Source organism: Crocodylus porosus, unplaced genomic scaffold (assembly GCF_001723895.1).
Source record: "Crocodylus porosus isolate Cpor-Errol unplaced genomic scaffold, CroPor_comp1, whole genome shotgun sequence".
NCBI lineage: Eukaryota > Metazoa > Chordata > Crocodylia > Crocodylidae > Crocodylus > Crocodylus porosus.
Window position 1 is genome coordinate 179,414 of NW_017728921.1, and position 15,349 is coordinate 194,762.

Consider the following 15,349-nt stretch of genomic DNA (forward strand, 5'->3'; position numbering starts at 1 on the left):
TTGGGGTCAGGTTCATGGTTGACTGGTTTCCACAAAAGCAGATTCTTAGAAGGGCGTTCACCTGGGGTTTAGCGAGATTAAAAAAGCAATAAGCTGTTTTGCCCGGTGCTTGCAGATCCTTTTGTGTTCCTTGGCTGTCTGCTCTGTCTTGTGTCTCGCCTCCTGACCTTTCACATACACAGACTACTTCAAGAGTCTACAAAAAACTGCTTACGTTTCATTTATTACCAATTTTGAGGCACTTACTGACCCCCCCCAGGGTCAGGCTTGAGCTGAGAAGACCATTTTGGAGTGCAGGAAAAGAACGAAATGATGAAAGGAAAAATGGATCCAGCAAAGGAATACAATTGACTTCATCAATACATTTTTTTTCATGGACTCCACATCTAATCCTTGTGGCTTTGCTTTACCAAGACGGTGCTGGACAACCTTGAACAGGGTTCATACTGGACCAGATAGATGTAACTACTGCATCAATGGAATTGTATTAAAGACCCCACATGTGATTGTAGCAAAATCCAAACTAAAGCACACATCACAGAGCATGTCCTAGTTATTTTAATGATTATATTGAAGACCTGCACCAGGCTACTGATGATCCCTTGCAATGGATATCTAACTGTCAGTAGTCTTATCCCTTAGTGCCATTGTTTATAGATTGTTCATAGCTTTTCCTGTCGTTTGGTTGCTGTATTCCGTATGAATAAATACATATTATCCATCAGCATGGCTACGTTTCTTGATGACAACCAAATGAACCAAAGAAAATTACAGACAAAGATTTCTGTTTGTATCTCTTTATCCCATATTTTGTAACCCTCAAGTGTTTACATAAGCTAGTAAGAATTCTCCTGCTTCAGAGCTGGAGTCTTTCGTCCAGATCTGGCACAGTGCTCTTGGGCAGCAAGTTAAATCCTAGTCAGATGAGAAACTTGCTGTTTCCTACTGGTGCCTAAAGGACCAGCAGATTAAAGGGTTTAGTCTGAAGACAAAGTCTTCTGGTTTCACACTGTTGTGAACTCCACTTCCACGTCTAATCAGTGGAATGCAGCAAAGAACCTATTAGGGGCTCCTCGGCAGCTGGAGATATGACACCAAATCACAAGGTAACTGTTCTTTTTCTTTTCTTATCGGGCAGAATCATGTCTATAACTAACATGCAGCTAATGTGCATGTCTTCCTGAGTGACTGAAATGAAGGACTTGTTCACTGTTTAATATAAAAGCATTGTTCAGAAAGCTCTGTGTTGCCTTACTCTTAAGCTACTGTGGCTTTGCAGGAGGTTGGAGGGTTGAACATTTCTATTGCAACAAAACTGCCAGTCAAAGGGACAAAGCCAAGAGTAGCAGAGCTGGGGTAAGGAATCCAGGTTTTCCTACAGTGACGATAATAGTCAATAACAACTACATCTATTTCTGTGGCACCTCTCATCTTTGTACTATAGCTTATTAAAGTTTGCAAGGGAAATCTAATCCAGCCTAACAGTTACGAATGGAGTACCAGCCTCTGCTGAAAAGTCCTGATGGCCCCAGAAAGGTAAGCAGAACTATCCTTGCAGATAAAGATGCCTTCTGGGCATGGGCATGTTTCATGTACAAATTGAGGTTAAAGTTTCCAACAAAACTCCAAGTTGATTTATGTTTTTCTTGAAATCAGAAATTCAGAAAAAAAATAATTAGGATAAAAAGGAAATTGACTTTAGACTCTTCACCCTCATAAACTGAGGGTTTTAAATGACATCTTCCTGATATTTTCTTCTTTTTTTTTTTTTTTCCCTATTCTCACCTTGAATTTCTACTGAGCACTTTTTTTTTTTTTTTAAGTTAGGGACACTTTTATGACCTGATATAAGAATGCTCATAAAATGGCACAGCTGAGGAGTTCCTAAAATAAGTAAAGTTTCTTGGTTTCTATGCAGAAGAACGTAAACCTAGACTCGACTTGTAACAGGTAGAGTGATAAGCAGACAGAGGTGGGTAAGAGAGGACGGGCAATATCACAGTTACTTCACAGGGAACACGCGTACTGTAACGATTCTGTTGTTTAAATACTAGAACCCTTTAAACCACCTGGCGCATAAGTTTTGCTCTGATGTTCGGTTGTTCTTTTAATTTCGGAAAATACTCTCAAAGGAACCCGTCAAGTGGTCCTACTGTAGATTGCAATCATGATTGAATCCAAAATGTAATAGCATTAGTCAGAAAGAAGTAAAGCCATAGAGATGTTTTTTTAGTTGTAAGTGTAAAATAACAATCCTTAGTTTTTTTCCATTAAGGTCTCAAAGAGCTTCACCAAGCATTATAATCTAATAACCACTACCACCATGACCCAAGATGTGATGACATGCAGTGGCTTCCTCAAGCCACACACAGAATTAGTGGCAGGCTAAGGACTAGAACCCACATATCCTGGCTCCTATTTCTATATCCGGCCCATTGGGCTGCTCTGCTACTCATAATAAGCATTGCTTTCATGAGAGCATAGGACAGCGATGCTGCATTGTTTGCAGGTTTTGGTTGGTGTAAATTATCATTCAGTGTTTGCTTCATACCAACTATGTATCGGCTCTTTGTGGCAGGCCTCGAACAGTGATCATGTGGTGCACGATAACAGAGAACTTGTGCCTTTAGAGTGACTGCAGTGTTTGAATATTCACGTGTTTAAAGACTTTGCATCCTCAGGAAGTGGGGGTAATGAAAGTATAGGAGTCAAAGTCAGTAACGGATTAATTCCACCAAGTGTTCAGGATTATTATTTTTAGCATTAATCATGAGTAAGAAATCATGAGGCTTGATCTGCAATAATGAGGTCTCTTGTCTGCTTTCACTGCAGTGCTGTGGAAGTTCATATGAGCCCATGTAGGTAACCTCCCCCTCTCCAGCACTCTTGGTGGTTGTTAAGGAATTGCATTTCTCCCAGCTGAGGAAACAGGGAGACTAGACAAAGTTGTCTAGACGTTTTTTATGTGGAGAAATCATGTGATTGTTCTAAACCACTGGTCCTGAATGGTAAAGGAACGCAGGCACCCTGAAATGTTGAGTGTGATTATATATGGAACTGCTTCATGTTCAGAGGCAAAGACAAAAACCAGGTGTCTTGTTTCTACCTCTCTTACTTAATGCAAAAAAAAATTCCCTGGGCCATTGCCTGGGTTGATCTTTTATGGCCTTGTGACCTGTTACATGTTTTTTCTTTAATGTGGTTAATAGATCCTATTTTTAAAAGGTGTTCAACATCGTTACATATGAGGAAGCATCTGATGAAGTGGGCTGTTGCCTATGAAAGTTCATGCCTCTCTAAACTAAGGTAGACAAGGTTCTTTGGGTGAATCTGATATCTTTTATTAGACCAACTTAAATAGTTGGGGGAAAACATTTCTTAGCAAGCTTTCGGGTTTAGAAACCCTTTGTCAGGCTGAGGAAGCACCTGAAGTTGCATCTAAACTAAAGTGCCACTCCGCCCTACTCTCTGCCTGAGCTCAGACTAACGCAGCTGGCCCTCTCTGATCATTATACATGTAAGAACTTAGATAAGCACCTGTTTCTGCAGAACCTGCCCTTGTGCTAGGTTCAGCAGTCAACATCACTGAACCAACTGAGCAAAACCAACGTTTTTTGTTTGCTGGTTTGTTTCCCCCACTAGAACCCAGTTTGTTGCTCCAGAGACTCATGACGCGTGCAGTATTTGGCATTATTTGTAACACAAGTGCAGGATTTGAGGCTATCCAAAGGCTGGAGTGTATAGTGGGAAACTGTGCTAGTCTCCCCAGTGTTGTCACTGAAATAGTTATTAATTGTCCTTACCATCACACCTACATGGGCTTTTCCACCTCGGGTAATGTGACACATCCAAGGGAAGCCTCCCTCGTAGTGTGCTGCAGTAAGGAGAGTTCAGACGCTGTCTGCAGCTCTAGCAACATGTTTCGATCCATCTGTCCAGAAAAAAGAAAGTCACCTTTGTTCTTTTTTTCTTTTTCTAAAAAGGTGCTAAATATTTTTCAAAACTCAAATATGGATAATGGCTGAATTGCTCCATGTGTCAGAATGGGGATGAGAAGGAATGATTAAAGGCCTGGAGCACTGTCTTATATTGAGCTCAGTTGAAGGAGCTTATCAAAGAGAAGGTTACAGAGTGACTTGATTGAAATCTATAAGGAGACCTACATGGGGGAAAAAAATTTTAGAGCAGAAGGCTCTTTAATGTAGCCGATAAACATGCAATGAGATCTAGTGGCTGGAAGTTGGAGCAAGACAAAACTAAGACTGGAAATGAGGTTCACATTTTAAACAGTGAAGATAACTATTGATTGGATTCTCCACATAACCTACTTTAATAACATTTGGAATGGATGTAGTGCCCTCTACTTTACAGACAGTTAAACAGCAAGTTTCTTTTTGAGGGAGTAAATACTGTTATTCCCATTTTTCAGACGAGATGCTGCAGCTGAGAAATTAAGTAACTTGTTGAAATCAGACACTGAGTCCGTATCAGAGCCAGCCTGGGAATCCAGGAGGTCCTGGTCTCGCCCAAATGACTGCTTCACTTTAGCAGCACGGCTTGACTGCTCCTGGAAGTGGAAGTCATCAGTGCACTTCAGTGCAGTAGCTGTGCACTGGTGACGCAGCCTGGGTTACATTTGGGAGCCTGTCTTTTTCCCCACCTCAGAAAGGCACTACTTCCCATACTCAAAAGCCAAAGGAAAATTATTTTCCACGGCAGGCCTTTGTGAAGTGTTTGTAGCTCTCTTAGTACATAACCTCAGAGTCCAGAATATGTGCCGGGTTAGTGTTTTGCTCTGATTTTCATTCGGGGAAATCGCACTACTGTTCCAGGCCCTCGTGCTTCTCACGCCTCTCTTGTTCTTCCCTTCTGTCCATAGCTCCCCAGCTGGACTCTCTTTCTGACTGTTTGTGCTATAGGAATTGGAGGGACATTTCAGTATGGATACAATGTCTCCATTATCAATGCACCCACTCAGGTAAGTCACCTCTCATTATTCCCAATGTCCTGGTGCATTTTGGGCAACGTCCTGCCTCACTGAAACCAATGGCAATTTCATGTTGCCTTCCGTCAGAGCAGCATGAGGCCTTCAGCTTATCGTGACTCATGATGAGGACAGGGCACAAACTGAGCGAGACCCTGAGGATCGGGTGAGGTCCTAGAAGATTGGGAAATGGGAAACATGGAAAGTGGGAAAAATGGGAAATATAGTGCCCAAAAAAGGGAAAACAAAAGCCCAAGGAGGTACAGACTGGTCAGTCTGACCTTGATATCTGGAAAGCTACTGATGAATATAATCATGCAATCAGCTTGTAAGCATCTAGAGGACAATGTGTGATAAATAACAAGCACCATGGATTTGTCAAGAGCAAGTAATGACAGACTTCTAGCAGAGAGAAGAGAGCAGGCGATGGAATATACCTTGGCAGAGTGGTATTTTATAGATTAACTGGTTCAAAGAGACATGAGGTCACACAGGCAACAACTGGTTTCATCAGATAGTACAACTTGGGTATTAAGTTAAGGAGCTGCAGTCTACATTGGGGTGCCAAATTGATTCAGCCCCCACAGCCCAGATCCGGACTGCAGAGCAGCAGCATCTGGTCTGTGGGGTTGCCCACAGGGATGGAAGCTGTGCGGCAGCAGCACTGATTGCCTTGGCTCCTGCCACTTTTCTGGGGGCTGTGGCAATGAATGCTGCCACTGCTTGTCCAGCTGCCAAATTTCTGGCCCGGGGGAGCCCTGCAGGCACAAACGACTCTTCGAGAAGGATGTGAAGAAATTGAACGATTCCAGAGTAGACGTCTAGATAACATGGTAGATGAAGAAAGGTTGGAAGAACTGGATGTATTTAGTCTAGAGAAGGGAAGATTGGGATTTGATGTGAGAAGTAAGGGGTTGGGTTTTTTTTGTGGGGTTTTTTTGGTGATATCTTTTATTGGAGTGACTGAAATTGGGAGAGAGACTAGCAGTTGTCAGAAACAAAAACACCTTGTTATAAGGAGAAGAAAACAAAGTCTTGTGTCTGTCCACAGGGGACAGGGCAAGAAGTGATGGATTGGAACTGCGGTGAGGGAGATGAAGGTTAGATAGTAGGAAGAGCTTTGAGCTCTCTAGCTGAGGGTGGTGAAGAGCTGGGGCAGATTACGTCCCGTGGTGGAAGCTCTGTCGCACTGAAGCTCTAAGTGCACATTCAACACTTTCTCTAGGATGGTCTAGACACACAGGGATGATGCTGCCTTAAGGGGATTGGATCAGCCCTGCATCTGCTTGGGATCCTCTAAGCTTATAGTAGAAAGTCCACAAAAAATCAGGACAGATTGATTCTGTAAAGTTTTGGATGGGAATTCATGCTGTCAGCTGAGTGTTTTCTAACTAATCTGTACAAAATTAATTTGTTGTAGCATTTCATGATTTTGCAGATGGTGAAAATAAGCTAACTGTGAAAGGAGAAGTCACATGCTGGAAACAGACTGGGAGTGAGATTTCAGGAAAGCAGACTGACTCTGCTCTTGGAAGCATTTGTAGGCTGGAACCAAACCCTTGATTCCCAAGGCACATGAATTCAGAAAGCCTGAAGGCAAAACCTGTACTGTCTTTCCATTAGCGTGGTTTTATTAGGGCCAGTGGCAAACACTGCAAGCAGCAGTAAAAGGCAGCTTAGAATTGCATTTTACTTCGACAAACTGATCAAGTGTATGGGATTGCAGTTTATAAACGCGTGAAGGCTGTAAACACCAAGAATGGAGTGAGTGTATTTAAGGTGACATAAAAGAGCATTACTGAGAGTCATGGGATCAAATGCGAAAAAGGAAAAGGTACACTGAATATCAGGCTCAGATTCCTGATAGTCAAATTCATTGAGGTTGTGGAGCTGCCTTCAATGGGAAGTGTGGACACATTCAAAGCTGGATGGATAAAGGACTGAGAAGGAACAAGCCTGTATTGGCCCCTGGGCAGTTGAATTGTTTGTGAACTATTAGATATTGTTATCTTGAGAGTCTATTTTCTAGCCCTATGCCCAAAACTATTCCCCAGACTTGAATCGCAAACCTCACATGCAACTTTTAGGACTAATATTGCAAGAACTGGATGAATGCCACATGGTCATTGTCACATTTCCCTGAGCTTTACCTACAAATCAGTGGGATTATATTATGCATACACACCTTTGATTCTGAAGGCTTTCAAAGGTCTTTATGAGCAATATATAGAAGGATCATTTGCCAACCACTTAAATACAATCCCTTCTAAGATCAGGTATAACAGCAGCAATTCACAGCAGTTCCTTGGAAGTAAAGAGAATATATTCTGGCTACACTAGTGAGTCAGGATTCTGCTAACCAGTAAACTTTTTGTGTAAAATAATTCAGTCTGGATATATGGCTGATATTGAGATGTTGCCTCTTGCCATGTCAACTCTGAGAAGAGAACTTCAGAAGTTCTGGTAAGCGATCAGTTGTTTCTAATGATGATGTTTAAATTGCCACTCTGCACTTGCAGTATATACACCACTTCCTAAATGAGACTTGGAGGAGTCGTTACCAGATGGAACTTAATCCAGACTTCCTGACCTTCCTGTGGTCTGTCATTGCTTCCATATTTTCCCTTGGAGGTCTTTGTGGAGCTCACATTGGAGGCAGCATGGCAATTAGGCTGGGCAGGTAAGTTATACGCATCTGTGGAAAGTGGGTAGAAAATGGAAATTTAGCCAACTTCCTTTTCCTCCATTATCATTGCAAAATGAAGTAAAGAAAGAATTCTGAGAAAATGTACTTTATCTGAAGGACTCTTCAGTTACATAGCTAGAAACAGAAGTGAATATCGCTACCAAGGAATGGGGACGTGGTATTTCAGAGATGTGTCCTCCCAGCTAGCGTCCAGCTACATGAGCTTGGAAAAGAGCCTGAACTGAGTCCAGTTCCTCTTATCAAACATCTACTTGCAATTGAAGCTCTGCAGCTTATATAAAGTACAAGTGCACTCTATACACGCGTGCAACCAGTAGCATAACCAAGGAAGGGGGCCTGGGCAAGTCCTGGTCCTGACTTGAAGGTGAGGGGGAGAAAATAACAGTTGCTGTCACAGATGCAAAACCAGACCAGCAGTCAGAAGCTGCCACTGCCTCTGTGTGTCACAGCTGCCCTGAGTGCCCTGTTGCTTTGTTACATCTCTGCACACAACACAGATGTGACACGCATACTGATGAAAGCAGTACATTATACACATTAACACACACATGCTGCATAGCTTCTATACACTTCGCAGGTGTTCCATGTAGATACTGGATGCGAATAAATATACATATTTCACATGCAGGGATACATGCATACATTGTTAGGGATTTCTTTAGCATATGAGCATCATATTAGAACTAAGTGGTGTTTTTATGTAAAGCAGGCACGTGTTAGGTATCCCAGTTTCCAGTGAGTAATGTATCTTTGAAATTTAATTTTTTCTTTATTATTATAAAGGTATTTTTAATATTTTAATATTTAATATTTAATGTTTCTGTGACTCTTGTTATTTTTCCATTTAGAAAAGGAGCTCTTTTGGTGAACAATTTCATAGCAATACTGGCCTCCATTTTAATGGGGATTAGTTTTCCAACAGGATTGTTTGAGTTATTGGTTGTTGGCAGATTTTTGATTGGCATAAGTGCAGGTAAATGAATTTCTGTTCTTCACTTTAGTAATAATGCCACTTATCATAGTTTATTATTCTTATTGCTGATCCTTTAGGTAGTGGTGTAAATGCATATTTGCTTTACAGGCATGGAGACAAGTAAGGTTCCTAAAATCTAAACTGGAATTGAAACACTGCCAGATGAATGGAGAGATTTAGAATTACAAGACTCTTTTTTTTTTTTTTTTGCCCAGCTATAATTTTCTAACCAAGTTCCGTGTGTTAGCAAGCCTCTGTCGCTATAGTATTGGCTGAGTTGTAACAATAACTATCTAGGTAATAAGGGCATAGAGAGTGGCTTCTGCTCGGACACTTGGGCAGTGAGGACTGGTCAGAGTAGCACTGTGATGGAACTCCAGCTCACGAAGTTCAGCAATAGACTGGGCACAGACAAAGTAGCAGAGAGGACTGAGAAGGGGATAGAACAGGATGGGTAGATTTTCCAGTCATTGGGCAGAAAAGTATATGAGGAAAAACCAAATGAGGCTGGATAGTTTTGAATGGCCGAAGAGTCTAATGTAGAAAAGATGTCAGGGGCAGCCGAACCATTCTTAGTTTTGCAGGGTAAACCGCTTATGTTTGTTCAATGAGTTGCTCTTTATGGCAGCAAAGAGCTTGACACCCCCCCCCCCCAATTTTAAAGGTAAGAAAGTCTGAAGACCCTTCACATGCCATTTGAGGTTTTAGGACTAGATAGAGAAAGCATTTGGAAAGTGCTAAAAAGCTAATACAAGTTAATGTTCCACTTACAGGGTTTCATGTGCCTTTTGAAGCCACGGTCTAAGTAGAACATAGTCCTGGCAACAGGACAAAATGTCTCTGAGCACAATGTCATTTACTGTAGTCAGAAGCTGAAAAGTCTTAATCTACAAACAGGAAAACACTTCCTCTCTTATTTATAGGTATTGGCCTCTGTGTACAGCCACTGTATCTTGGGGAAATTGCTCCAAAACATCTCCGAGGTACTCTGGCCATGGGCTCTTCCATATTTCTGACTGGAGGGATTCTGACAGGACAGATCATTGGCCTAAGGTTAGGAATACCATCTTTCATTGCCTGATATTATTTCTGAAGAGTAACCAAGCAGCGGTTATCTGCAGAGGTGCAAAGATCTCTCTGGAGAGGGAAAGGAGCAGAACACTGCTCTTTTCATCTTTCTATTCTCACAGATTGATCAGCTAAAAAATAAGGGCTTGCATCATGCATGAGTTCAGCTGAGTACCTCCATGTGGAAGCATTTTGTTTACTTGGGCCAGCCATAGCCTGTGCTGTAAATCAGACACTTCTCTTCATTGACCTAGTATTTTTTTACACAGGCCTTAGAGCTGTTGTGCAGAACAAAACAGATGAGGAAACCTGTAGTTTACAAGAGTGGGTCTGAGAACAAAGGAATATTAATTTATCTATTGCAGTACAACCACCATCACTTGCACATTGTTTCCATGCAGGAAAGGTACCTGTTGATACCAAATATGCCAGAATGAAGCTTCTTTCATTAAGTCTACCAGAGGCTTCCATCTGTTATATCAGTTGCCTCTGGCTTCAGCAACAGTAACAGAACATCTGCTGCTTTTCACTTCTGGTGCCTACAGCCCTTTGGCTTCCTCATTATTTTCCTTTCTTCCCCGCCTCCTAACCTCCTCTTCCTCACTGCCCACTATAGGCATAGAATATCATCAGTGCCTACTTACACCACTATAGCGCAGCTTACTAGTGTCCGAGGGAGATGTGGCCGTGTTAGGTACTTTAGTTTTTTAACGTGTTTAAAGCAGCTACTAGTATTTGAAGCACAATTGCATTTAGCATTAAAAAACCTCATCACTTTGTGTGAAATGCATCCTACTACAGGCCCCAGGTATAACAGTTGGGATGAATTCCTGAAACTTAAGTGCACTCCATTACTCACACATGAATAAAGATGCTGTATTTAATGTTATTGGAAGATATTGGCTTGACTGACCTGCAGGCCGACAGCCCCTGTGTAGTGTCTGAATGGGTAGATCATAGGCAGCAGTAAAGCAGTTCTCCCTTGGTGATGGGGCTCAAATCTGTCTGGATGGGATCTGTTTTATGGGAGAGGAGGGAGTTGATTTTCCCCACCCGGTTCATTTGTGGCCTCTGCTGAAGCTGACAACAAATGGGCCTTATTTGCTACAGGCAGGCCTGTCACCTGGGATCAGTGCCCCCTTTTTAATGAGCTTCTGAAACAATGATCATCCAATAACAACCTTTTCTTTCTACGTCCAGAGAACTACTTGGTGGAGCAAGGTATTGGCCTTTGTTGCTGTCCAGCAGCTGTTTCCCTGCATTTGCCCAACTTCTGTTCCTCCCCTGGTTTCCTGAAAGCCCAAGGTATCTTCTGATTGACCGAGGTGATGAGATAAAATGCACCAAGGGTAAGTTTTATAGCCTTTGCAATTTCCCTATTGCTCTCAATCCACAGGATGAATATATTTGGCTGCTCTTTTTCTTCTCATCTTCATTTCCCTAGCACATCCCACGTCTTCTCGGTGAACCCTTAACCTTCCAGACATGTTCCTCTCCCAGCAGACTCAGAACCTGATGAAGCTAGCTTGCTTGACATCACGCAGCTCACCTGCCCACTTCCTTCAGGCCGCTGTCTGGCCTCCCCAGGTTCCAGGCCAGTTCCTGGGTACTTCCATCCTGCACTGGATTGAGGCTAGAAATGTCTGCCTTCGAGTTCCAGCCCTGTATGAGGAAAACCACCTCTCCCTGGCTGTGCTCCCAAGCCCTGGGAGAGGGAAGGCTATTGGAACTGCTGCAGAAGGTAGAGCCCTCCATCTTCCTCTCAGAACAAACTTTTCAATAGTTTGGAAGGGAAGAAGAGAGGAAGCAGACACTCCTCTCAGAGGAACGGGGGAGGCAAAGAGCTGAAAGACCAGTAGCTCAAGCTGTCTCTGTGCCCTTCTCCCCAACTGTATGCAGTGGCTGAGTCTTTTCTCTGCTTTATCCCACTTTCTTCCCTACAGCACTGTGCCTGGAAGGGGGTAGAAAAGACTGCTGTAGCTGTTTCCCATGGCCTGAGAGAAGGGAGTCAGGAACCCAGCCCTTGCAGAGTTAATGAATTATAAAGTTGTCTTTGGGGAAGCTGGAAACCCACACCATCAGGCAGCCAGCAAGACCTCCCATAGCAGGGAGATTGCTGGACATCATAAGTGCATAATAGGATGGGCACTGGGGAGTAAAAATAGCAAATGCAGATCAGTGATGCAAGAGGAAGATCTGTGAACTGAGGGATTTAATTCATGGAGTGGGGTGTGGGGAGTGAATTTGTGGGTTAGAAATACAGCAGCACCACTCAGATATTTGGTAAGTAGCACTGCCAGACTGGCTAGCAAGCTCCTCTTTACCCAGCAGTTGTTCCCATCCCAGTGCCAAGGATCTTTAGCAAATGGCCATTCCACAAACTGAAATAAAAATACTTGGGGCTTGTCTTGTGCCTTAAGGGTTAGTATGGGGAAAAGTGGTTACTGGTTCTTGTAGACACCACGTGATGCATTCCAGGCTGGTGCGTGGTCTTAATCAGTAGCTTAACCTTGAGGAATCCAGGGAAATTGATTTATGGTCTTTTGGAGATGAGCATGACCTTCAGTACAGAAGTTTCCACCTTGCTACTTTAACTCTTGATGGTGCCTGTATTTGCTTAATGAGCAATCTGTTCTGTTTACTGTAGTACACTCAGCATGTCCCACTGGCATAACAACAGGAACATGCATGTAACAAAAGATCTGACGTACGCAGTATTCACCTTTCAGATACTTGGGACGGTTTGTTTTTGCTCGCACACGAACCTGGGAAAACCAAGTTTCACGTAGAGAAAACATTTTCAAATAGATTATGTTCACATGAGTTCTTCAGAGTGATATGCTTATTTCCTGAAAATCTCAGTGTTTCTTGCATCCTTACAAAAGTCGGGTCCCAAAGGGATGGGAGAGCAGGTGATTTTACAAAGTCTAGGGTCACTTTCAGATATCATTGTCCTTTTCTCTTTTTAGCTTTGAAGCGCTTTCATGGTCTTTTGCACTACCAAACAGAGATGGAAGATATACAGAGAGAAGAATTTGCCTTAAATGGTGAGAAGCCAAAGAAGCCCTGGCAACTGTTCACTGATCGCAGTGTGAAGTGGCAGCTCATCACGGTGATTGTGATGACTATGGGCCAGCAGCTCAGTGGGATAAATGCTGTAAGTGTGAAATCCCCACTGCTCAGGGTACAAAGTTTTTTCAGTTGTAATTCCTCCGTAACTGTGATCCTCGAGTATTTTTTAATCCTTTCTACCCAAAGTCAGCATAGTAATGTATCAGCTTTTTGGAGCTAAGAGTGCTATTAATGATTTTGGGCATATCTTTCATTAAAAATCTGCAAACTTCTCACACACTGCATAAATAATCCCAGTATTTCTACAAGGCATGCCTCTGATTGCTGAGCCTTTTTTTCCCTTCTCTCCTGCCCCACTTTGAGCAACCACCTTTGGGTTTGGTTCTGTGCTCTGCGTGTACCTTGTCTTTTCATGATTTGCATAAGTCACCATGTACAACTTACTCAAATGCTGGATAGTACAAGAAGTTGGCTTTCTGCTGCTGTCATTGCCCACTCAAATTGTCACAGCCCTGCTGACGTTTTCTTTCAGATTTATTTCTATGCAACTTATGTTTTTAAACAAGCTGGGATTCCTCAGGAAAAAATTCCATATGTGACCTTAGGTACTGGAGCTTGTGAATGCCTCACAGCCCTCACCTGTGTAAGTGATGCATTCTACTTTTGCCACTGGGCAATATTATTTTTAATGGTAGACAGAAACATGGCAAGCAATAAGTATGTTCTTAACAGAGAGGGTGCTATCTTGTCCACAGGGTTTACTGATTGACTACATGGGGAGAAGATTTCTTATCATTGGAGGATATGCTGTGATGACATTTTGGTGCATTGTGTTGACGTTCTCTCTGACATATCAGGTACAAAGGGATCTTGCTATGACACCGCCTCTGTTTGAGAAGTTGTGAGAGTAGGGGAGAGTGGAGATTTTCAATTGGAGATGAATATTTCTTAATAACCAGGGAAGCAGTAAGAGTTGCATACTTTAAACAACAAAGCAGGCAGGCTTTTGAAAATAATAATTTAAGGGGTCTCTGTTTATCTTCCTAAAATGAGTAATTGGATGCGATTGCCAGAGTGCCATGCCATCCAGCAGTTACACGGAAGACTGTTTTAAGGAATCTGAGGGCATACACAAATGAGCATGGATATGCAGTATGCAGTGCCACATGCCGCGCACACACGTGTTCCCTGCGCTACTAATTTGCAGGGGTGGGGCAGGGTTGACCCCAGGGTCAAAAAAACCCCAAACCTAAAAAAAAAAACAAAAACCCAAACCAAAACAAAAAAACAGGGCTCTGCACATAGTTGCAGTGTGCGCTGCCCAAATAAATTTTGCCTGGAAATAAATTTCCCCCCAAAATACCCGAGAGTCCATTTTAGTGGCTTTAGAACTCTTATGACAATATAGCTATAAAAATGATAAAAATCCCATCCAAATCAATTCATAAGAATCTCACATACTTGAAGGCAAAAATTTCAGTTAGGATAGACTCCATCTGAAGGATGGCCTGTGTTTTAACCCTGTGAAAAAAGGCCACCCCAGAAAAACAGCTTTATATAGTACAGCTCAGTTCTTGCACGTCTCTAATAAATATGGTGTTTCATCATCACACAAAACTTGACTGTTTTTGTAAATAAACACTATACTGTCATGATTAAAAAGCTTGCACATGATGGCTGAATGTCACCTAGAAAGCTAGTGAGTGGCCCATGGGACCATAGGATTCCACTGTAGGATAACCAGTAATAAAAATACAGGTGTTAAGGTAGCAATTAATGTAGAATTTTAACTTGATTTATGACCTCCATGGAAAAAACCCGACTCTAGTAATTATAAATAAATATTGCCAACAATGGGACTGCTACCCTTGTGAAACTGCCTGGTGTTACATTACTGCTTTCAAGATTACAGCGATAATACTAAAAAATTGACTCTTATCTATTAATGGTGATTGGTTGGCCTGTCCTGTTATAATTTACAGCAGAGTAAGGCTAAATGTAGCATTTAAAACTGTCTCTGCAATTTTATATAATTACAGTAAACAGGTAACACAAGCCACAGTGATGAACTTAAAAACACATTATGCATTCTGAGACACTAGTTTAATTGAAAGAAATTATTACTCTGATTCAGTGACCATATTTCTGTTGATTCAGAAGGTCATTTACAGGTTCAGCCCCTAAATACATTTGACTATTAAGCCAAATGTTAAGGTGTGATGACTGAAATCTGAATCACGTACTTTTCATGTTCTCTTTTCAGGAGCTGTACTCCTGGGTACCTTACTTGAGCCTGGCATCCATATTTGCCTTCATCCTGAGCTTTGGGTTGGGACCAGGTATTGCACATTAGAAAATATGTCTTTATAAATAGCCTGCAATACATCTCTTAAAAAAAGAAAAAGACAAGCCAATGCTACCTGTTGTGCAGGCAGATCTCCCCACATAAAAGATCACAGAATCAATGACTCGGAAGGGACTTACACAGATCATTGGGTCTGACCCCCTGCCGTGGGCAGGAAGGAGCACTGGGGGTGGGAGGGGT

General features: G+C 42.2%; 1 protein-coding gene across 3 annotated transcripts in view; it reads left to right on the forward strand.

Annotated features, from left to right (window-relative positions):
• Positions 1-881: 881 nt before the first annotated feature.
• Positions 882-15,349, forward strand: part of LOC109312585 (solute carrier family 2, facilitated glucose transporter member 11-like) — a 17,582-nt gene continuing 3,114 nt past the window's right edge. Inside the window, exons 1-10 of one of the 3 annotated variants that reach the window (XM_019538655.1) lie at positions 882-1,536; positions 4,880-4,978; positions 7,504-7,664; positions 8,540-8,664; positions 9,588-9,717; positions 10,933-11,081; positions 12,702-12,889; positions 13,337-13,447; positions 13,560-13,661; positions 15,068-15,143. In XM_019538655.1, the coding sequence (XP_019394200.1) occupies positions 1,492-1,536; positions 4,880-4,978; positions 7,504-7,664; positions 8,540-8,664; positions 9,588-9,717; positions 10,933-11,081; positions 12,702-12,889; positions 13,337-13,447; positions 13,560-13,661; positions 15,068-15,143 (1,186 nt within the window). In that variant the 5' untranslated portion in view covers positions 882-1,491. Of the gene's footprint in view, positions 1,537-4,879; positions 4,979-6,096; positions 6,819-7,503; positions 7,665-8,539; positions 8,665-9,587; positions 9,718-10,932; positions 11,082-12,701; positions 12,890-13,336; positions 13,448-13,559; positions 13,662-15,067; positions 15,144-15,349 lie in introns of those variants that run through there. The other 2 variants (XM_019538656.1, XM_019538657.1) reach the window with 2 other exon arrangements.